A 23,666-nucleotide genomic window follows, 5' to 3' on the forward strand; every position below is an offset into this window, starting at 1 on the left:
AGAAACACTTAAAAGCTTCAGCAGTCAACAGACTCAACACGCACGACGCACCTGCTGGTCCTGCTCCCTCCCGCACGCCTCCAGGCCCTCCACAGTCCGACTCCCCTGTTGTCCGACTCCCCTGTTAAAAACCCAGCACTCAACCCTCTCAATGGTGAACTATTGCTGCTCTCAATCTTTCTTAAGTATTTAGAAGCATTCAAAAACCAGCACCTCAGTCCCGCACGGTCGCACCTGCTCAGTTCTCTGTCAAACGATCCAGAACGCAGCAGCTCTGTCCCGCGCGCCATTGCTGCCTTTAAGCTTTCTGGTAATCTTTTTTGGTAGTTAGTACTTATTAAGTTAGTAGTTTATCATTTATTTGCACTTTGATAGCTTGATTCCAGATTGTTGTGTTGTGTTGTGTTTATGTTTTTATTTTTCTATTTTGTTAACTAAATTAAGTAAAATTTGAAAAATTAAGAAACAGAGTCTTTAGTATTTGATTCTTTGAGAAATATTAGTAAACACAATTAGTAGTTTAGAATTGCACATAACCTGTTTGATGAATTTTCTGTGTGATTTTTTTGAGCATGCTCTGTATCTTGGTGTCTTTTTTTGCAGCTCTAGTACAAATATACAATGTCTAATTTGGCTAGAAAGAAAATTAAGTGAAAAAATGCACCAGGAAATAGGTCTGACTTGGGATGGGAACATGGTGTTGAAGTAGGTTCAAGGCAAGTTCAATGTAATTATTGCAAAGAAATTCATAGTGGGGGTATATATAGGCTGAAGCATCATTTAGCTGGGACTAGGAAAAATGTTTCAGCTTGTCCTAGTGTGCCAGAAAATGTGAGGGAAAAATTTGCGACTCTTTTGTATGCCCAATTTGAAGCATCTATAAAAAAGAAAAGGTGGTATACTATAGAAGAAGAGGATGATGGCAATGATGATGAATTAGTTGAAGTACAACAACTACATTCATCAAAAGGGAGGGGCAAACACATAGGCTCCATGGATAAGTTTGTTACAAAAAATAAGCAAGTAACAATGAATCGTGTGTTTAAAAAAGGAGAACGTGATCTAGTGATCCAACAAATTGCTAGATTCTTCTACACTAGTGCCATCCCTTTTAATTGTGTCAAAAATCCGGAGTTTCTGCAAATGATTGATATGATTTCAAGATTTGGGATTGGCCTCAAGCCTCCTTCCTATCATGAGATTAGGGAGACATGCTTGAAGAAAGAGGTAGATTTTACACAAAAAATGCTTGAAGAATATAAGGTTGAATGGAAAAAAACAGGTTGTTCAATTATGTCTGATGGCTGGTCTGATAAGAAAAGGAGATCCATTTGTAATTTTTTGGTGAATAGTCCCAAAGGAACCATTTTCCTATACTCTATAGACACATCTAACATATCTAAAACAGCTGAAAAAGTTTGTCAAATGTTAGATGAAGTTGTCGATAGGGTTGGAGAGGAGAATGTTGTGCAATTGGTGACTGACAATGCTGCTAACTACAAACTAGCTGGAGAGATGTTGATGCAGAAGAGAAAGTGCCTGTTTTGGACTCCATGTGCTGCCCATTGCTTGGATTTGATACTTGAGGATTTTGAAAAAAAGATTAAGGACCATAAGTACACAATTGCAAAGGGGAAGAAGATTACAACGTTCATATATTCTAGAGCTATGCTTTTAAATTGGTTGAGGGATTTCACTAAAGGGAGGGAATTGATTAGACCTGCTGCCACTAGATTTGCAACATCATATTTGACATTGTCATGCCTTAATGAGTTCAAAGGAGAATTGATGGCAATGTTTTCTTCTGAACAATGGAGGTGTAGTAAATTTGCAAAAACAAAAGAAGGGAAAAGAATTCATGCCATAGTTATGGATAACAATGGCTTTTGGCGACTTGTTGTCAAATGCTTGAAGGCCGCAATACCCCTTTTAAAGGTGCTTCGCCTGGTTGATTCTGATACACCTCCAATGGGATTCATTTTTCAAGAAATGGAAAAAGCAAAAGAAGAAATACAGAAAAATTTCAATAATGTTCAAAAGAGGTAACCATTTTATTTATATCTTCCTTAAATTTACATTTGTTTTTAATTCATTAGCTTATTAAATATATATTCTTTTTTTTTAATATAATATCCACTGTTTTAAATTGTAGTTACAAAGAGATATGGGATATTATTGATGATCGATGGGAAATGCAACTTCATAGGCCTTTGCATGCTGCGGGATACTATTTGAACCCTTCTATTCATTATGATCCTTCTTTTGATCCGGGTTCAGATATTAAATTAGGACTATATACGTGTCTTCAACGAATGGTTCCAGAAGTTAGTGATAGGAAAAAGATAGATATGCAACTTGAAAAATTCAAACAAGCAAAGGGACTCTTTGGTATTGAAGCTGCCATACTAGCCAGAGATACTAAACAGCCAGGTAACAATTTTGTTTTTTGTTTTTTGTTTTACATTCAAATTCATCTTTATTAATTGTAAATTTTATTCTTAAGACTAAGATATTATAATTCATATATGTATCAGCTGAATGGTGGGACTCATATGGAGATGACTGTCCTGAATTGAAAAAATTTGCTATAAGAATATTGAGCTTAACATGTAGCTCATCTGGTTGTGAAAGAAATTGGAGTGCGTTTGAAATGGTAAGACCAAATGACTTTGGTATATTATGACAAGATGGTTTTCCATTTTCTTTCTTAGTAAAAGTTTGTTTCTTCCCCCCTCCCCTGTGTTTGAGAATTCTCAATTAAAATTATTACAACTATAGGTACATTCAAAAAGGAGAAATCGCTTACACCAGAAAAAAATGAATGACTTGGTCTTCGTTATGTACAACTTGAAGATAAAACAAAAAAGAGCTAAACCATTGAGTACAAAAGAAGAAATTGGTTTGGAGAATTTGTCTTCTGATGATGAGTGGTTAGCAGCAGATTCTGTAGATTCAGAAAATGATAGTGCAGATTTTGATGAAGACAATGAAGGTATTAATTTATAACTTTAAAGCCTTCCTTTATAGCTAATATTTATACAAGTTATCAATGTATAGTTTGAATGTGTGACCACTAATCACTAATTTACATTTGTATACTTTACTTATCAAAAAAATTTGTATATTTTGGTTATCAATGTTAGGTGATGATGAGGTTTCAAGAGTTGCTGCCAAAGGAAAAAGTGTGCTAGTTCATGATGTTAGTGATGAATTTCATGAGAATGATGATGGTTCTAATGATGATGATAGTGATCGGCCCCCACCTGGATTTGAGAGAGTTAGGGATTTCGATGATTACACCATGGATGTTGATACTAGGAAGGATATAGATGATGAAATGAGATATGACAATGATAGTGACTAGATTAGAAGAACTTTAGAATGGGAATTCTCTTTTGGATTTTATATTTGTAATTAGCTAGTTTACCTTAGATTGAGAATTCTCTTTTTGAATTACATATTGTAAATTTGTAGTTAGCTAGTTTTTATATGCTAACTAGCCTAACTTATTTTGGATTTGGAACTTAGAATTTGGAAAACATTTTCCATATGTGTAAATAATATTTTGGTACTTAGTTGCTAATTAAACATGTATTGAACTTTTTAGATATATTATGTCAAAAGTTAAATATATTTTGTTTCGTTAGAATAACATAAGAACAATGTAGTGCGTGTAAATTACATTTTATGATGCAATTTTTGTTTTTTAATGGATGAATTCATATTTTAAGTGATTATATAACATACAAAGTCATTATCAATAGGATTTTTGCTTAAAATCTGAAAATAGGTAGGATCTTACGATCCACGATTCGATCCTACGATCCACGATCTTACCTACCTCCAACGATCCTACGTAGGATCCCGATTTTGACAACCTTGATCCAGATACACTACCAATTCCATGAATTTTATGATGTCATAATACTAAGGAACCCATTCTTCTTCTATAGTCAAGACTGAAGACTCACCTTTCCCTTTGTGTATCAATTCATAACTCTATTCAATCTCTAAGGTATTTCAACCATGGAGGCTAAGGTAGCCAAGGCATCTGCAAATTGATTTTGAGCTCTAGGGATGATAATGTATTCAATATTGTCAAAGGTTTTGGTTAAATCCTCTAAATACTGTTGATAAGGCTTCAAATGTTCTTCCTTTACTTTCTATAATTTATGTGTTTTGGCTCTAACTAAAGTTGAATCTCCAAAGACCTCTGCTTCTTTTACCCCTAACTCTTGAAGAGCTTCCATTCCTGCAATACAAGCTTCATATTTTGCCATGTTATTGTGGCCCCAAAGTTCAACTTGATTGCCAAAGGCACATGAGATCCATCGGGGGTGATCAAAAGTACTCCTATCCCATTCCCATATTGGTTCACAACTCTGTCAAAGTACATTTTCCATGCCTTAGTTTAATGTCCAAAATATCCTCAACTAGAAAATCCTCTCTACCATCCTTTCTTTATATAGAGTTCTCGGCACAAAAATCTGACACGACACTTCCTTTCATGGTTTTCCTAGCCACATACTTGAAATTGAATTCTACCAACAGGATCAACCATCTCGATAACCTTCCACTTAAGGCAGGCTTCTCAAACAAATACTTCAATGGGTCCATTCTAGCTACTATCCATATTTGGAATGGTAGAATGATGTGTCTTAGTTTCTGCACAGCCCACACGAGTGCAAAACATGACTTTTCCATGCCTTGGGGGCACTAGGATGGGTGGATGGAGAAGGTATTCCTTGATAAGTTCAAAGGCAGTTTGGCATTCAACATTCCATGCATGGGGTTCATTTTTTCTTAGGAGCTTGAAGATGGGCTCACAAGTGGAGGTGAGTTTGGCAATAAATTGGCTGATGTATTATAATCGACCTAAGAATCCCATTATCTCCTTCTTGCTCTTGGGTGGAGGCATCTCCAATATGGCTTTGATCTTTAATGGGTCAACCTCGATCACCCTATTGCTTACTAAAAAGCCTAAAAATTTCCCTGTGGTTACCTCAAAGGGTCATTTTTTCAGATTCAGTCTTAGTCTATACTCTTTGATCCTCTTGAAGAACTTCCTCAATTTAAAGATGTGACCTTCTCTATCCTTGGATTTTACAATTATGTCATCAACATATACCTCTACCTTATTGTGCATCATGTTGTGTATCAAAGTTGTGGCCATCCTTTGATAGGTTGCGCCCGCATTCTTGAGTCTAAACAGCATCACGGTGTAACAATAGATTCTCCATTCTATGGTGAAGGTAGTCTTAGTCATATCCCTAAGAGCCATCTTGATTTGGTTATATCTTAAGAAACCATCCATGAAAGACATCAAAGCATTACCGGCCATATTATCCACTAGGACATCTATGTGGGGAAAAAGAAAATCATCCTTAGGGCAAGCTTTATTTAAATCCCTAAAATCCATGCACATTCTTACTTTCCCATCCTTCTTTGGTATGGGCACAACATTGGCTATCCATTCAGCTTGGTGCACGGGTTTGATGAACCCCACTTTCAATTGCTTTGTGACCTTTTCTTTGATCTTTAGAAGCCATCCAATTCTTATACACTTCAAATTTTTCTTAACGGGTACCATGTGAGCATGGGTATCAATGTGGTGTTGAGCTATCTTGGGATCAATACCAAACATATCTTCATAGGACCATGCAAACATTTCTTGAAATTTTGTGAGAAACTCTTTGGGATCTTTCCTTTCTTTTTCATCTAGGGTTAAGCCAATTTTAATTATGTGTGAATTCTCATTATGGCCCAAATTAAGAATTTCAAAAGTTGGTTCCATAGGTTTAATTTTCTTTTCTAATTGTTTATTAATTTTACTTTCAAATTCATTAGAATCCTTTAAGTGCAGAATTTCAATATCATGGGACACATCAAAATAAGCCAAATTAGAATTTATCTTATTGAAAATGTTGAAAAGTACATCAGAACTTGTATTACAAAATTTCATTCCCACATTGTTAGAATATCCAACCCAAGTCTAGTTATTAGGATGCCCCACAGTAAGCATGATGATGGCAAAAGGATCACTTGGTTCTTCCATGGTGATGGCAAGCACATCCCCCTCCATGTTTAGCATAGTCTCAATTGCTTTAGCATCCATGTAGTCCACCCAATGTACCTTCTCTTGAACTTCCTTGATCACCACAATAGGCTTTTCCTTGAAAGTGAGCTTCTAATTGAAGAATATCTCCTAGTCGGGATTCAATTTTTTGTCCTTGTCCACCTAAATCTCGGGAAAGCCATAAAAGGGAAAGTATCCCCCCTCCTTTACAAAGTTTCCACTAAGGGTACCAAGGTTCTTTTTGATTCCATCACAGCCTTTAAAGAATCCTAAACCCTCCTTGGTCAGTAGAGTCTTAAAATTAGGGAATTCAACCACCCCTTTTACTTCCTTTCTAAGACCTACACTAGGCATATACCCCATATTCTTCATCATTGCAATCCCCTCATGGCTACAATACAGGAGCAAATTCGTAGTATACCTTTCATCCTTTAATCCATAGTCAGCCATGTTCACAAACTCAAAGCCACTTTGAAGCTCACTTCCTCCCTCTTCAAGTCAATAAACAAGAGCTAGGATTTCGCCATCACTAATTACTCTAGCGATACCTTCCTTCCATGGGATTTTCATCTTTTCATGTAGAGAAGAAGGAATAGCTCCAATAGGATGAAGCCATGCTAGAGAAGGTTGTAGTTAGGAGTGATGTCCATCACATGGAATTCCACAATCGTCTCCAATGGGCCAATCTTGCAAGGAGATTTGAAAGTTCCCATAACCTTCCTTAAAGTATTGTCATATACTCTAACAGTCAAAGGAGAGGGGATAATTGTCTCCACATCTAGCCCAATGGTGAGAGCGGTCCTAAAAGGGCATACATTCAATGTGAACCCATTATCAATAAGCACCATTGGAACCTTGGAACCCATGCATTCAATGGTGATTTGTAATGACCTAGTGTAAGTGGCTCCTTCAAGTTTTTCATTGGAAAAGGCAAGGATGCAATGAGATGAGGCTTCAACTCTTATGAGAGATAGCGGTTCTTGTGAAATAGTTTCTATGGGTATTTCATTTCCACTTAAAGCATCGAAGAGACCACTACGATGCTTATGAGAAGCCATTAGCAAGCCCCATACAGATACATGAGCTTGAGTTTTCTTCAATTGCACAAAACTCTATCTTCTTCCTCTTTCTCTTCCTTCCCTTTAGGTTATGTGGGCTTGGACCCTTCTCCTATGTCCTTACCAAGATGATCCCTCTCCAAAAAAGATGGCTGGCAGTGCTTGCCACTCCTAGTAATGTTTGACACATTGTCCTCTATGACTCTTTTCTTTAATTTGGTTATTCCTTTGGGGAGTATCCCCTACACAGCCATCACATTCTTTAAAATCTCATCCTCATCATCCCATATCCCTTGGACTTCTACCGCATTAACCTTTTCGATTTCTATCAACTTCGAAAAATCCCATTCAATCTCATCTATTTGCACCCAATTCTGATACGGAGGAGCTTAGTGATAATCTGGCAAGGGGTTCTTCCTAATGTTAGGCTTAGTAATGATGTTGGGATTTGGGAGAGTTCTATTGTTTATGAGGTCTTGTATTTTGTGTTTGAGGTGGAAACAATTGTCGGTTTTATGGTTGAATTTTTGATGAAAGTGGCAATATTCATTGAGGTTCCAAGTAGGAGATACATGATTGGGCATAGGTGTGGGGTCTAGAGGTTTGATAAATCCTTTGAAAGTTAGGTTCTCATATGCTTGGGTGAGGGTCATTTCTAGTTGGAAAATTCTCGGCAGCCTTTCTTTGTGAAGCTTGGGTAGGCTAAGGTTTGTTGAGGTATAATGGCACTTACATTTACTCCTCCCCCATATGTCTTCTTGATTGGATGTTTGCTCTCACCTTTCTCCAATTGCCCATTATTGACGGCATCTTCTATCCTAGTTCCACAATCACACAATTTCCCAAAAGAACTAATAGGCGATGATAGGAACGTACTATTATATGCTAGAAGCAAATTCTTGATAATCATGTTGATCTGGTCTTTCTCATTTGGCCTATTAACCATCCTAGACGCCTTTCCCTTCCACCTTGTCATATATTCGAAGAATGTCTCCCTTACTCCTTGCTTAGTGGTCTCCAAGTCCCTTAGAGTCACATCAATCACAGTGTTAAAGATGAATTAATCTATGAATAACTCCACTAGCTTATTCCACACCTTGGTCTTGTTTGGATCTAAGCTATAGTACCACCTTAATGCACCTCCCATGAGTGAGAGAGGAAATTCATGCAAATTTTGTTTCTCATCCAATCCTTTCATTTCAACAATGCTTAAATACCTCCTAATATGTTGCTTGGGTCTCCAATCCCATCAAACTTTTCCACATCAGAAATCTTGAACTTTGGAGGTAATGCAATGAGAGTTTTTGAACTTATTCCCCCTATGCTATAGAGACAATCATCCATCCCTTAGGCCTTGCAAAAGGCTAGTTGCATTTTCTCTATCTTTTTTTTTCATAGTCACGGTATCTACGGTGAGCTTCTCAAATTGCTCATTCCTTTTATAATTGGCCTTATCTCTTTAATCCCAACCTTCCCCTTCTTCATCATCATGAATCTCCATATGTGCGGTCTTTTTGAGCCTAGCCACCTCTAGCCTAGTAAGATGCCCTCCCATTTTCTTGAGAACATCGCTTTGCTCTTCCATTGCCTTGAATATCTTTTGTGCAGTCTCATCATTAATTGGAACAGCCATTGTTACTTGAGATGATTCTCCTTCTTGTAATACTTCTTCTTGATGTATGTCCTCAATCTTGACCAAGCGCCTTCCGTGTCTCTCTAGGACCGAAATAGGAGTGGGGACATGCTTTCTTAATCATGGTGGTGCAATGGTGCATAAAAAGAAGTCCCATCTTTATTAAGTCCATGTCCTAATTGAACGGTTCTTATTAACTTTAGATGTTCTTAGAAAGTCTTTAAGTCCATTTTAGTGAAGGCCCAATCACAAAATCATTCCCTTTCCTCTCATGGATCTTACCTCTTGTTTCATTAGGCCTCAGTCCATTTACAATAATGCTCTCATCTTAATCTCGTTGGCTTTCATTAGAATGTACTTAAGAGTTTTTCAACCCTTTGTCTCAAATATGAGCTTACAATGTATTCATCATCTTTGGACTCTTTATTTTCATTATCATCATTTGTTTTGAAGTAGCTCTCTAGCTAGAATACATTGTAGCCTTCCCTTCAAAGCCCATGAAATTCTCATCATTTTGGGCCTAGGCATACAACAAAGAGGCCTAAGATTAGGGAATTTCATTTTGACTTGTAGGATGTTAGATACTAAGTCCATAGCATACTTGTTACCTTAAGCCCAAGGTTCTCTTTTTCAAAAGGCCTTTTGATAGCAATTAGGCTATGGTCTTATGAACCTTTCAAGTTAAGATATACCTTTGGACTTTGGGACAAGCCTCTTATATGTGAGAACTTCTTTTCTTTTATCCCAAACATCTTAAGGTATGCCATAACTTTTACGTCATCCTTCAATTTTACATCTTTTATTTTTATTTGTCCTTTATAATTAGGTGAACACAAGATATATGTTTGAACAAACAAGAGATGTAAAGGGTACCCTCTTTTTGATAGGATCTAGGATCTCTTGAAGTGTGGGTAGGCTCCTTAAATCTAAAAGGACAGATAAATAGGTCACTTACACTAGGTGGGCCATGATTTCAACCGAGGGCCTAAGTGGACCTTTGTAGATTGGTGGAAAACCGTTAACGTACTCAAAGCCCATCATAGGCAATGACATAGATTGTGAGTTGGTGGGATGAAATTTGAAAGATTTTGGCCTGAATGGAGCGTACTCATCACCAACCGAGGTAAAGGGACAAAAGAACCAAGTGAAGTGTGTGCAAACAAGTATTGAACAAGCCTTTATAAGATTAAGAAATAGGACACATTGGAATCAAACTCTCTATCCCCAGTGGAGTCGCCATTGTGGGAACAAGGCGGAGCCTTTCTCTTTGGAGGAAGAGAGAGTACGCTTCAGTCGAGTGGACCAGTGTGGAGAGAAGATTGGAGTTGCCATCTAGATTAGGTCTAGGAACTATTTAATAGCGCCCTTATGTGGAAGGACTTAGTCTTACTACCAGAGTATGGGTTCAGAGTTTAGGTATGGTTTTTGGAAGGTATTAGGCACCCAAAACTACCCGACCTATGGGTCAGCTTCCAATCATTGTGTCTTAGGTCTTAATCCTATTAAAAGTACATTCAACATTGCATTCTATAGTCACACACACACTAGCATGCATCTAAGCATACAACACGGCATCAATCATCCCAAAACCCTAACATACATCTATTATCATAAACCCTAGTATGTTCCTATTACATCCAAGGTAGCAAACAAATCATGGCAACAACTATACATGGCAGAAACATAAACATGGCAAGATCCAAGTAAACATGTGATTGTATCAAGAACAAATCATCCAAGCAAGCATGTTCATGTAAATGCATGACTTGCCTCACTTACCTTACTGCATCTCAACACCAATGCATCAATGGATGGCCATGTGAATGCATCTTCAAGGCATTAAAAAAAGAAAAAAAAAAACCATAATCTAGCATGTTAAAGGCAAACAAGTAATTAAATAGAGGAAAATAGACTTAAGAACATAAAAAAGGGGCAAAACAGAGGCATATTATATAAGAGAAACAAAGAAACAGAAGGAGAAAACTCAAATTAAGGTTTATGGATGTGAGTACGCATATGCATACATAGGGCTTGCATACGCAGCCCAGTTGTATGAGTATGCATACTTCATGTACTCGTGTACATGCAGTAAGCACGCGTATGCACACATGCCCCAAAACTCTAACCTAGAAACTCAGAAACACATAAAATAGAGTAGGATTTAAAACAATAAATCTAACAACCTAACATGTCGTAAAACATGAAAACTACATAAAACTAAACTAAAGAAGCATATTTGAACATAAACAAAGCAAGAAGACAACATTGAAAACAAGATTAAATTAGAAATGAAAGAAAAGAGTGTAGAACTCAATATCTCAAAACAAAAGCTCTTAGGCTTGATTTTGACCGTTCCCTTCTGTCAAATCTATTCACAATCAAAAAAGGAAGTGATTAGTAATCTTAAAACTCAAAGATCAAGGCCATAAAATGCCCCACTCAGAAAAAATTGACTTGAGGATGTTTTGTGAAAAACTCCATCTTTGATTCACTATTTTTGGTGAATCTTCTGTTTTCCCTTGGGGATTTTCTGTGTGTTTTGAAAAGGTATCATGTATGGCTTTATATAGTTGAAAAATGGGGTTTGGAACGGCTCCCAGACGATGTGGAATTCATTCCAAACCTCAGTTTTAATGCAAAAAACTTGCCTTTCATAGCTCTTTGGAACCCTAGCAACGTACGTAGGTTTATGCCTGCGTATGCATGCGTCAGACCTGCATATGCATACGTGTGTATGCATACACAAGCCAAGGGTTTCCTTGGCCTTTATTTTCCAAAAATAGATTTATTTGCTCATAAAACCATTTTAACATTTCCCGAGTCAATTTAGAATCTGATTGGGCCTTAAACCAACCTTAGATCTCAGAATTTCAGCATCATTGGGGAACGGGGGCCCAAGTCATAAGGAGTACAAAATGAGGTGTCTATAGTATGCTAAGATATGATATAAGATGCCATGATAGAAGTATGTTAGGGTTTGGATGAAATGTCATGTTAGTTTGCTAGATGTATGTTAAAGTGTGTATGAGTCTAGAATGATAGTGTTGAATATGCCTTTAACAAGATTAGGACGTAAGACACAATGAGTGGAAGCCGACCCACGAGTCGGGTGGTCTTAGGTGTCTAATATCTTCTCAAGCCGTACCTAAACTCTGAACCCATACTCTAGTAGTAAGATCAGTCCTTCCATGAAGGGCGCTATATATACGGTTCCTAGACCTAAGCTAGGCGACTTCATTTCTTTTCTCCACCCCAGTCCACTCAGCCAAGGTGTACTCCCTTCTTGTTGCACCCACAAGGGGCAGTAGCCATAGATGGAAAGGGGGGACGGCGAGACAATAGTAAAAAAGACTAGGAAAGAAAAAGGCTTTGGAATAGAAAGAAAGAAAGAAGAGGTAAAAAAAAAAAAAAAAAAAAAAAGAGAGAGAGAGAAAACACGGTAGAAAAGGCATGCATTAATAGGCTATCTTTTCTCTCCCTCTTGGCAAACCCACTCTCTAGAATCCCATAAGTGGTAATGAATAGCCATTTAGGTCTGTTCTGCATAATGCATAACTTTGATGGCAAAAGCCTATGACAAGGTTGTTCAAGTTGGGATTCGGGTCCCTTCTTAGTTTACCTTCTGCTGAAAGACCAGACCCATGACTTTGGTTGTGAATACATATAACCACACTTGTTAGAAATTATATTTTCTATGTTAGTTGTTCTACCATAGCATCTTTTATTATATTTGCTGTATCATTTGTTTTGCCGTGGCATCTTTTATTATATTTGCTGTATTAGTTGTTATACCATGAGATCCTTTATTATATTTAATGTATCAGTTGTTTTGCTATGGCATCTTTTATTATATTTGTTGTATCAATTATTCTACCACGACATCTTTTTTTTATATTTGCTATATCAGTTGTTATGTCATAGCATCTTTTAATTGTTGTATTAGTTGTTCTGCTATGGTATCTTTTATTGTGTTTGCTATAATACTTGGTTTGTTGTAGCATCCTTTACTTTACGTGTCATATCGGTTGTTCTGTAGCGTCAACTATTTCTGCCACTTCACTCTCTTCTACTGTAGCTGGCTCAACTTCTTGTTTTCTGTACGTAATTATCTGCAAACTGGGAATGCTCGGCTTGCAAACAAACTGGCCTGTAGCATGGTCCTGCTAAGGTACTAGGCTAGCCCCAACTTCCTAACCCACAACTTAACAGGCTTGAGCATAACAAAACAGGCCTTGGCCTATTAACACAAAAGCGCACCCACAGTAGTTCAAGAAGCCGAAGAAGTAAAGCCATCAAGAACTGTAATGTGAAAAAGAAGATATTGGACTCGCTTACACAACCAGCACCACATTGCTACTATTCAAATGGCTTTGTCCTTATTCAAAGATGGAAAACATCTGCTGTTCAATGTGAATTAGGTATTTCATTGAAATGAATTTGTTGAAATAAAATTTGGGGGAAATTTATTTATTTTTAGAATGATATTTTGGTTAAAAGATATGAAGCCAAAGTTTGATATGGAGCATTGGTCCTATTATTATAGTTTGTATGGGTTTGGAGCTTATTTTATTTTAATATTTATTAATCTTGAATCGGGTTTGGAGCTTGCAGTGTGAGTGTTTTGTTCCTTGTATTCGCAATCAATATGGTTTTATGTTGTGGTGGGTATTTGTGTGGACGTATATGCTTCTAAATTCTAATGTGGCTAAAAGTTTTATGTTTTCTTTAAAGTAGCTTGTAACCCCGTGCATATGAATCGATATACTTAAAAATTACAATAAAATGCATAGTATAATTCCTACATATATAATTTAAATGTTACTGATAACCATTCTTATATTTTCTTAACTCTTTAAAAAATCTTATAAGAATATTATTAAGTATAAAATGTAAATTGCCATAGTTATTTATTTATTTATTACTTCTTAATTTTTGTTATTGTGAAGCACTTATTTTATTTTATTTTTATGATTTATTTATTCTAGACTCTTTAGTTTTTGTACTCAATAACTCACTTTGATTAATATTTATTGATAGGCCAATAATGTATTGACCCTTTTGATAACTTAATCAATTAATTTAGCCAAGTGAAATTAATTAGATTCAATTACATGCAATAAGTGTGGTAGTACAAACAAATCACCAACTAAGTTAAATGTAGCGGAAAATAAAGTTGACACAGGTGAATTGTTTATGAATTGGGAAAGCCACCAAGGTAAAACCCCACCAGATGAATTTAAGGTCACCACTTCTGAGAATCCTCTATTATCAAAACAAGCAATTACAAGTAAAGGAATCTCAATACCTTATACCAACCTATAGTTGAACCCTTACCCCAATACATAATTGAACTTGTAATGTAGTGGCAATCTCTCCTTTCAATGCATGCTCCAAGTATGTAACTAAACAATCGATGCATGGATCCTAGTACATGACTAACACACCAACTTGAGAAGGATGTTGGTTGCAAAGTTCTTCAGTTCATCCACACGATGAAGATCAAGAAGCTCCTTGGTTACAAAACCCTTGGCACACAAACGTAGCAACTTCTTCAAGAGAAAGATGAACTAAGGCAAATTGTCTCCAGTCACAGTTTGAGTGAATAATCACTTTTCATCATGGATGGAGCCATTCATTGACTACGGGGGATAGTAGCCCCCCCTAATTTTTTTAAAAATAATATAATAATATAATTATATATTTAGGTACTAATTTTAGCAACTTCGTTCAATAAAATTACATTTTGTCCCCCTTATTGATCATTATAAGAGAAATGTTACAATTGCAAATTTTTTTAAAAAATTTTTACAGAATATTGAAGTTGTAAATTTTTACTGGTTTACATCTAGATCCACAACTTACATCACTTTTTTATTTACTAATAACCACTAATCACAACAAAAATTTGTAAAAAAATTTGTAGATCTAGTATTTTCCTCCTTTTAAAGTCCATAAAAAAATTTATAGATCTAAAATTTTTAAAAAAATATACAAGCCCAAAATATTAGCCCAACAAAAAAAATTACCAATAAGCAATAGCAAAGCTATTTTTTTTTTTTTTTTAGACTAATCAACTGATTTTACCAAAAAAAACAACTTAGCCCTTTAAAAAAATTAAAAAAAAAATAATAATTTTGTCATTACTAACAAAAGACACACTCTACACACATAAAAAAATAATAATAATAAAAGAAAACCTTTGCCGACTAAGCAATAGAGCCAAAAGCTGAAGCCACTGCATATAGCTAACAATAAAATTGCCCCTCTAACTCCAAGTCCTAGCTCCGTCCTTGCTTTTTATCAAGTTGCATTACCTTTGAAGGCCCTTAAAATAATCTTTATATATGTCTAGGGTCGTGAGAAAAATAAACCCTACACAAATAGCTTAGATATGCATGAAAAATAGATATGGAAATCTAAATTTTGTAATTCTCAATAGATACAGTTTCTGTCGAAAGCTATCGAGAATCACATATTAAATCTCGATAGATATATCTATCAAGCTATTTGTCCAGTTTCAATGAACATCACTTCTTCACTTGTTTTTTAGATAGACTTGCATGGATTCAATACTAGACTTGAACTCTTGTTCCTTAAAGTATTAAACACATCCTAAATCTACCCAATTATAAGTAAAGTGTGTTTTATCAAAAGATTAGCCAATTCTATATGACATATGTTCTAACAAGTTCTACATATGTCCTAACATTTATGATGTGGTCCCATTTTTAATTCTAAAATTAGGAAATAAAATTCTCTAAAAATAAATAATTTAGGACACATAACGCAAAATTGAATTCTAATTGAACTTTTTTTGAACTTTGCTTATATATATATATATATATATATATAGATTTTTAATGTTTTTCCTACGTTTTGAGATGCATTTTATTGTTGTAAATATCTCAAGTCACTTCCTTGTTTGGAGTTGATGCTCATTTGTCAAAAGGGTATAATGCCTGTTCGAAATTGCTTATTGACGAGAATTCTTTACAGATGAGTGTTGATGGGGATTCTAGCATTTTGCCCTTATTTTTTAAAAAATGGTCGGGGGTGGTTTTTGTGCGTAGCCGTGTGTCTCCTGCTAGAAGTGTGACTTTGCTAAACCCGGATTTGTTTTAGGGAGTTCAACCTGAAACTCGACATTAGGCTGCATAGACCAATGGCTTCTGGTGTATTTTTAAGCCTACAAAATAGATGAAACCCAAAGTATTAGAATCATAATAATGGTTTAAATAAATAAAATAATATGCTTAGCATGATAGTTTTGATTAAATGGTGAGTTGGTATATTATTATTATGTATATTAAGTGATGTCCAATATTAGAAAATAAATAATTAGGTGTCAAATGTCCTACAATGGGATAAGTCCAATAGTCCATGTCTAATTGCAGCTCATGGTTCAACATTATAAGGTATGTCTGGCAATGGTAGTTCATTTCCAAAAAATATGTGTCCAATGGTAGTTCATGTCCAAATAATATATGTGCAACGGTGGTAGATCGATTTATTAATATATATGTTTATTAATGAAGTATTAGTGAGATCGTGTTCATTAAATAGTGAGATGATATTAAAATAATTTGCATCCAACGGTAAAATAATAATGAATTAACATATACTTAATGATGTAATTTCAAAAATGGAGAAAGATTGACTTATCTTCATAGTTTGTAGCTCCAGCCATAAAATAGCAGTGGACTTAACATTTCAATAACATGAGAAAATGAGTCCAGTGGTATAATAACATTAGTTGAGTGGTATAATGATAATGAATAAAATATACTTAATAATATAAATTTGAAGACAAAAATATAATGACTTATATTCATATATTGTAGCTCTAGTCGTATCACATCAGTGGACTTAACATTTCAACAGCATGATGAAGTGAATCCTTTCATGGTGACTTCATGTTTGAAAGGGAAAAATTGGTGCAACTAGAGGGAGAGAGAGCATGTCCAGCCGTGTGCATCGGTTGGTTAAGTTTGTCCCCTTAATCATGCACTTAAATGATTTTCCTCATGTAATACTCTTTTAGTTTTTAGTCAAGTATGAGTGATATTATTTTTCATAAGAGGGGCTTTTAATTTCATAAGTTTATGCCTTTCATAAAAATAGCTTTAAGTATTAGAAATGTATGTCTTCAATGAAAATGACTTTAATATGAAGTCTTTGTGCCTTTTAAGAGAAAGGCCTTAGTATTGATGTTCATATGTCTTCCATTAGAAAGGGCTTTTGTAATGTATTCTTGGAAGACTGTTTGATATGTTTTAAGATGTGTGAAGATGGTAAGAAGTATATATATTTTGTGAGATATGGTGTTTGTAATATGTATAGGAATTATATGTAGATACTTTGTTGGACATGGATCTTGTATATGTATACTATGTGAGACATGGAGTTTAAAAATATATGAGGAGTATGTATGGGTATTTTGTGAGAAATGTGTATGTAAAATATATGAAAGTGTGAGATAGATGATATGAAGGTTAAATATAGTAAATAGATGAGATTATAGCTGCTGCTGGAGTGGTTTTTTATGTTATGTCATGGGTTATGTTGCTTTCTAAGAAGGGAGATTTGTATGAGAAATAAAGAATGAAATGGAGATGTGTTTTTGGGCAGCAAAATGATGAAGTTTCAGACTATTAAAGTGTGGGAGAGATGGATAGTGTGCAATGATGTAGTGTAATAGGTGTGATGTAATGGTGTCATGTAATAGTGTCATCTAAGAAGAGATATTTTTGTAAGGGAGATGGAGAAGTACGAAAGAGTTTAGAGATATATGCAGCAAAGTGAAGTTTTAGAATATTGGGGATGAGCGAAGGGATCCGCCCTAGTGTGTGGTGTGGTCCTCTTTATATAAAACCAAGCATGTAACTAGATTAGAACTAGTTGAAGGGAAATTTAGCAAATAAGGAAAAATATTTGACAAAGTAAGTGGTTTCATTAGTGGGATTTTGTTTTTTAGCCAAAAGAAGAAAGTTAGAGACTTAATGGTGCTGTCACAACTGTTACAGCTGTTAGTCCTAACTGCTAGCTGTGAAATGGTGCCATCTGAATGAAATCTTTTGCTTGGAGGGAAAATATTTGGCATTAAATTCATGGTTTGGCTAAAAATGATAAGATATTCTTTATGAGATCCTTCTATTTCTGGTACCACAGTTGGAGCCACTGCAGAATGTGCTGGAGTTGTTGCAGCTTCTACAAAAGCTGTTTGCAGCTTCTGCTGGAGCTACTATTGGTATTTTTGGCTAAGTTTCTTCTTTTGGAAAATTATATGCTTAGTCCATATATAATTTTGGTAAATAATAGACTAGTTGGTTGATATTTGATGAAGTTTTAGAGATGTAATTATGGTCTTTTTGTATTTTAACCAAATCTTGGAGAGTAAGGAGAGCATTTTAATGCTAGATATGAGATATTAATATAATTTGGCCATGTGCTTGGAATTGATTTAGATTATAATAATATAAACTACATGAAATACTATAATTACATTTTTAAACTTATATTATATAATGAACATTAATTTTTATGTAAAGAGCATGGGGATTTTTATCATTTTAAGTGTTATGTGATATGAGAGACTAACCAAATGTTACCTATTGCACATTGACCCATTAAAGTTCAGGGAATTGGGGAAGACATGCCAAATAACATGCTTTCCTTTGTCAACTTTGAACCACTGGAGCTTTACTGAACATACTTCTTGGCCCTCCAAACCACGACTCCCAAAATTCCCCCAATGAGATTCATGAGCTTGGATCATGAGCCAAAAAATGAGATAATGTGCTATGAGCTTGAACCATGGGCTTTGATGCCTTTTTGTGTAAATATGAGTTCTTTTGGGCTTTAGAAGAGATTCTCCCAAAATCCATGATAGTGTTAACGTGGTGCAGGTCACCAATGAAATGAAGCCATGTGATGTGAAAAATTTTTCCTCAACAAAAATTTAGCAATATGTCCATGTTTTGAAATAATTTAAGTCCATGTCCTTGTGTTGAAACTCGATTTTCTCAAAATCGAGTTTCAATGAAAATCGAGTATAGGACGATCAAACTTAATAAATAAATAAATAAATTGCATGGAACTGGAGTTCATGTAGCTCAAGTTCCATTTAAAATGTCACTATAAGACTCCCTGAATGCAGTTATAGGTATAGGGTGATCAAACTACTAAAAAAAACAAAAAAAACTTGCATGGAACTCAAGTTCATGGAGCTCGAGTTCCATATAAAACGTCACTATAAGACTCCCTGAATGTAGCTATAGGTATGGGGCGATAAAAAAAAAAAAAAAAAAAAAAAACCTTGCATGTAAGACTCCCTGAATGTAGTTATAGGTATGGGGCGATCAAACTAAAAAAAAACCTTGCATGTAACTCGAGTTCATGGAGCTTGAGTTCCATTTAAAATGTCACTATAGGACTCCCTAAACGCAGCTATAGATATGGGGCGATCAAACTAAAAGAAAATAAAAATAAAAATTTGCATGGAACTTGAGTTCATGGAGCTTGAGTTCCATTTAAAATGCCACTATAGGACTCTCAGAACACAGCTATAAGTATGGAACTCGAGTTCCACAATTATTTATTTATTTAAGTTTCATTTGGCATAACTCAATTTTGAACCAATCGAGTTTTAGATTGTAACTCGATTTTATTAAAATCAAGTTTCTAAACAAGGGTATGAACCTAAATAGTATCAAAATAAGGATATATTGCTTAATATTTTATAGAATAAAGCCAAAATGCTAGAATTCCTGAGTGTTGATTGCATAAAGGATTGATATGATCCAATTGGGACTAAAAGAATTTTTTTATTTTTTTTATATATACAATATAAAAATTTTATTTTAACCTAATTTAAGTTTATATATTTGTAAATTTTTTTCTAAAAGAATTGAACTCTAATGCTTGCCCTTATCACACCTCACAATCGTTTATATTTATAAAGTGATAATCACATCAACAATGAACTAAACGGTGTGATTGTAAGAGCTGCGTCAATGTTGGTGTGATTGTAAGAGCTGCGCCAATGTTTTTTAAACATGTGGCATTTTTCTATCGGTTGGTGGCACTTTGGAGGGCCCCGTCACCTGACCTAATAATTTCTGCCACTGAAATTAGTTCGGGACAAGGACAGACAGTGCTAGAGTGGGAAATTAATGGGGCCCGCCAAACAAGACCAATAATGTACAATTTTGCTCACCACCGACCTATTTATTCACTCTATGAAGCACTTCAGTGGTATTGATTATCCCAAGTTTTTACTACACTTCATCACCTCTATTCGTGTGGGTGGGGTCAAGGACAGATGAAAGAATTAATAAGTACATCTGATGAATTTTACTGTAAGATCTCATTCATTGCACACGTATGATCCCTTTAAAAAAAATGAAAAATTAAAGTTAGGTCTGTTGAATAATTTTGTCCTAACAATGTTATTTATATTTTTTAAAATTATGTATGAGTGAAAAGTATGTAGAAATATGAATAATATTTTAAAAATTAAAAGTATATATTTAAACACATAAATCAAACGGACCATTTGTTTCCAAAAGATGTGGATTTCAACATTTGGCAAGAGATGCCTTCTATTTACCAACAAACAATCATAAGATGCTTTGTTTTAATGAATGATGCAAGGTAGCAAACAAAAGCGACTGTTCTTACAGTTAACCTTTTCCTGTGGCCTCAATATATGTTTGTGTGCGAATTCCTCCACACCATAGGCCCTAACTGAAAAAAAGAAAAAGAAAAAGAAAAAAATGGCCAGAGATCATCTCCATGTAGTTATGCTGCCTTGGTCAGCCTTTGGCCATCTTATACCGTTTTTTCAGCTCTCCATTGCCTTAGCTAAATCTGGAATTCACGTTTCCTTTGTATCAACCCCAAGAAACATCCAAAGACTCCCCAAACTTCCTCCAAGTTTAGCAACTTTCATCAAGTTTGTGGAGTTCCCATTACCCACACTAGACAATAATGATATCTTGCCTGAAGGCGCTGAGGCCAGTGTAGACGTTCCAGCTGACAAACTTGAGTACTTAAAGCTTGCATATGATCGTCTCCAATATCCTATCAACCAGTTCGTGGCTGAGCAATTACCGGACTGGATTATAGCTGATTTTTCCGCACATTGGGCTGTTGAAATTGCCCAAAATTATAATGTCGGGTTTATTTACTTCGCTGTCTTCTCTGCTGCTACAGTTGCTTTCTTTAGGAAGCCACCAAATTATTCTTTCGTTGATGACGAAAAGGCTTGGCCATCACTAGAGAGTTTGACATCACCGCCAGAGGGGCTTAGTTTTCCATCCTCTGTTGCATTCCGTGGGTATGAAGCAGTTTGGGCACAAGCGGGTGCATGTACAGATGCTTCGGGGATAAGTGATGCTGCGAGGTTTGCGAAGGTTTTCCGTGCATGTAAAGCATTGGCTATTCGTAGTTGCAGGGAGTTTGAAGGTGAGTTCTTGAGTTTACAAGAGAAATTGATGGGAAAGCCGGTGATTCCCATAGGTTTACTTCCTCCAAAAAGACATGAAGAGACCGAAGGGAATGATAGCTCATGGAAAACGATCTTTGAATGGCTTGATAAACAAGAACCCAAGTCAGTTTTGTTTGTAGGGTTTGGCAGTGAGTGTCAGCTGAGCAAAGAACAGCTTTATGAGATTGCTTATGGACTACAGCTTTCTCAAGTGCCATTTTTGTGGGCAATGAGGAAACCTTTTTGGGCTATTGATGATGAAGACTCTTTGCCATCGGGTTTTATTGACACCACGTCTGGCAAAGGCATGGTGTGTATGGGCTGGGCACCTCAGAAGGAAATTCTAGCGCACCCATCAATTGGGGGATCGTTGTTCCACTCAGGGTGGGGGTCTGCAATTGAGATGTTACAATTTGGGCATTGTCTCGTCGTGTTGCCATTTATCTTTGATCAGCCTTTGAATGCAAGGCTTTTGGTGGATAAGGGTGTAGCTGTAGAAGTAGAGAGAGGAGAGGACGGATCGTTTAGCAGGGATGGCATAGCCAAGGCTGTGAAGCTGGCCATGGTGTTAGAAGAAGGAGATAAATTAAGAACTCGTGCAAGAGAGGCTGCTGCAATATTTGGAGACGAGAATCTGCATCAAGTAAACTACATTGATCACTTTGTTAAGTATTTAAAACATGGGGGCAGTAACAAAATATGAGTGATTACTAATTACCACACTCATGACAATGAGGAGGGTTTTTCTTGTTCATTTGGAGAAGTACCAATGATATTTGTGATTGACAAACCAGTTTCCATTCTCTATCGTGGCTAGCTCTACTATTTGTGATTAATGTATTCATTTCAAATTTTCCAATAAAATGTTGTTGTACTATTCCAATAGCATTGCTGCTTACGATTGTCATAGTGTTAAGAGTGATTTGGTGTTTTTTAATGCACATTAGATTAGAATTCCGGCCCCTCCTAACATGACATTTATTGGATAGTCGTATGTGTTTGCTACATACTCAATTTTGTGATATTTTTGTATAGACTAGGCTCTTAAAGACAGTAAGGTTCAATGCTAAGTCCTTTGGAATATAAAGTATGGGTTGGATCTTCTCTATCATACTTCAAGGATCAATATGAAGTGTGCTTATGGAGCAAGAAGATGAAGAAAGATCAAAATGTGGAGTAATTGTATGCTTTGGAGGCTGCGGTAGAGGAGAGTACGAGTGGCCGAAGGGAGGTTTCAGGTTCAGATCATGGGTCAACCATGACGTGAACCTAGCGAGCCAAATGAAGGGATAAACGCCCATGGGAAAAATTTGTGGAATAGTAGCTTTTTAGAAAAAAAAAAAAATTGGTGCATATCATGCGTTTGAAACTATTTTGTAAGTTAAACTATTTTTGGAACTTAGATAAACTCAATTTTGGACTGGAACTCGAGTTTGACAAACTCAAGTTCCAAGCATTGTGTAGGAATATTGAATGGAACTCAAGTTTGTCAAATTCAAGTTCCAGCTCAAACTCGAGTTTCCCAAACTCGAATTTCAAAAGCAATCTAACTTACAAAATAGTTTCACTAGTATACTGTTTTCCTAAAAATTTTCTAAAATCATGCTATCTGGTAAATGTTTCTAACGCCATGTGTTAAAAGCCAATAATGCATAGCACCCTACTAGGCACCAGCAATTATGAATCACTAATGACTATTTATGCTTCACCTTCGAAAATGAAAACTTAGGAACAATGAGCATGACATCTTTAAAAGTAAAGAAACTTGATTGAAGAGTGATGTCAACGTAGCCTAAAGAAAGTATACACAATACTCACTTTAATGAAACAAAAATTAAACTGTTAATTTCTAGTAATAAACCTCGAATTCACAAGGTGATAATTTTCTGGAATCTAATAGAGAAAGAAATTAAATATATATATATATATATATATGTGTGTGTGTGTGTGTGTGTGTGTGTGTTTAGAGACTTGGAGGCCTATTCAAAGGCTCCATAAAACTTGACAAACAAGAAAGTATATTCTAAAATAAATCATAATTAATACCTAACAAAAATAAGAAACTTGACCTAAAAAACATTAAAAACACCTAAAAACAAGGAAATAAATACCCTAAACCTAAAATAATGAAAATTACATAAAAATACCAAAATTAATAAATTACAAGAATTAAATTATAGAATCTGTCCTACATTAGACACCTCCACTTCACACAAGCTCGTCCTTGTTTATTTTTGAGATTTAAAATCTTCCATACCAAGCAAACAAATATTTGGAATACTTGATCCCCTAATCTTCTTTCCATACTTCCAACTCATAAATGGAATAAACAAATCAACTTGAATTTCTTTTTCCTTGGTCTTCATGCAATTGTAGAGATTTACCAAATAAGAACTAGCAATTGAATTAAAT

The 23,666-nt window shown here is 35.5% G+C and overlaps 2 protein-coding genes across 2 annotated transcripts; both read left to right on the forward strand.

The window, feature by feature from the left end:
- The first annotated feature begins 433 nt into the window (after positions 1-433).
- LOC126721534 (uncharacterized) lies at positions 434-3,514 on the forward strand. Its single transcript, XM_050424584.1, has 5 exons — positions 434-2,042; positions 2,153-2,430; positions 2,535-2,653; positions 2,779-2,992; positions 3,144-3,514. Exons 1-5 carry the CDS (start codon positions 994-996, stop codon positions 3,362-3,364), a joined length of 1,881 nt encoding a protein of 626 aa, XP_050280541.1. The 5' UTR covers positions 434-993; the 3' UTR covers positions 3,365-3,514.
- Positions 3,515-20,458: 16,944 nt separating this feature from the next.
- LOC126721536 (putative UDP-rhamnose:rhamnosyltransferase 1) lies at positions 20,459-22,139 on the forward strand. The gene has a single exon (XM_050424585.1). It carries the CDS (start codon positions 20,542-20,544, stop codon positions 21,955-21,957), a length of 1,416 nt encoding a protein of 471 aa, XP_050280542.1. The 5' UTR covers positions 20,459-20,541; the 3' UTR covers positions 21,958-22,139.
- Positions 22,140-23,666: the final 1,527 nt, after the last annotated feature.

This window comes from Quercus robur, chromosome 4 (assembly GCF_932294415.1).
Source record: "Quercus robur chromosome 4, dhQueRobu3.1, whole genome shotgun sequence".
NCBI classification, from domain to species: Eukaryota; Viridiplantae; Streptophyta; class Magnoliopsida; order Fagales; family Fagaceae; genus Quercus; species Quercus robur.

What these genes read in the sequence shown, in the direction of transcription:
- LOC126721536 (XM_050424585.1), top strand. Translation starts at nt 20,542, where the DNA reads ATGGCCAGAGATCATCTCCATGTAGTTATGCTGCCTTGGTCAGCCTTT.
- LOC126721534 (XM_050424584.1), top strand. Translation starts at nt 994, where the DNA reads ATGGATAAGTTTGTTACAAAAAATAAGCAAGTAACAATGAATCGTGTG. An exon ending in TTCAATAATGTTCAAAAGAG is followed by an intron (nt 2,043 to 2,152) that starts GTAACCATTTTA and finishes TTTAAATTGTAG; the next exon opens with TTACAAAGAGATATGGGATA. An exon ending in TTTTGATGAAGACAATGAAG is followed by an intron (nt 2,993 to 3,143) that starts GTATTAATTTAT and finishes TATCAATGTTAG; the next exon opens with GTGATGATGAGGTTTCAAGA.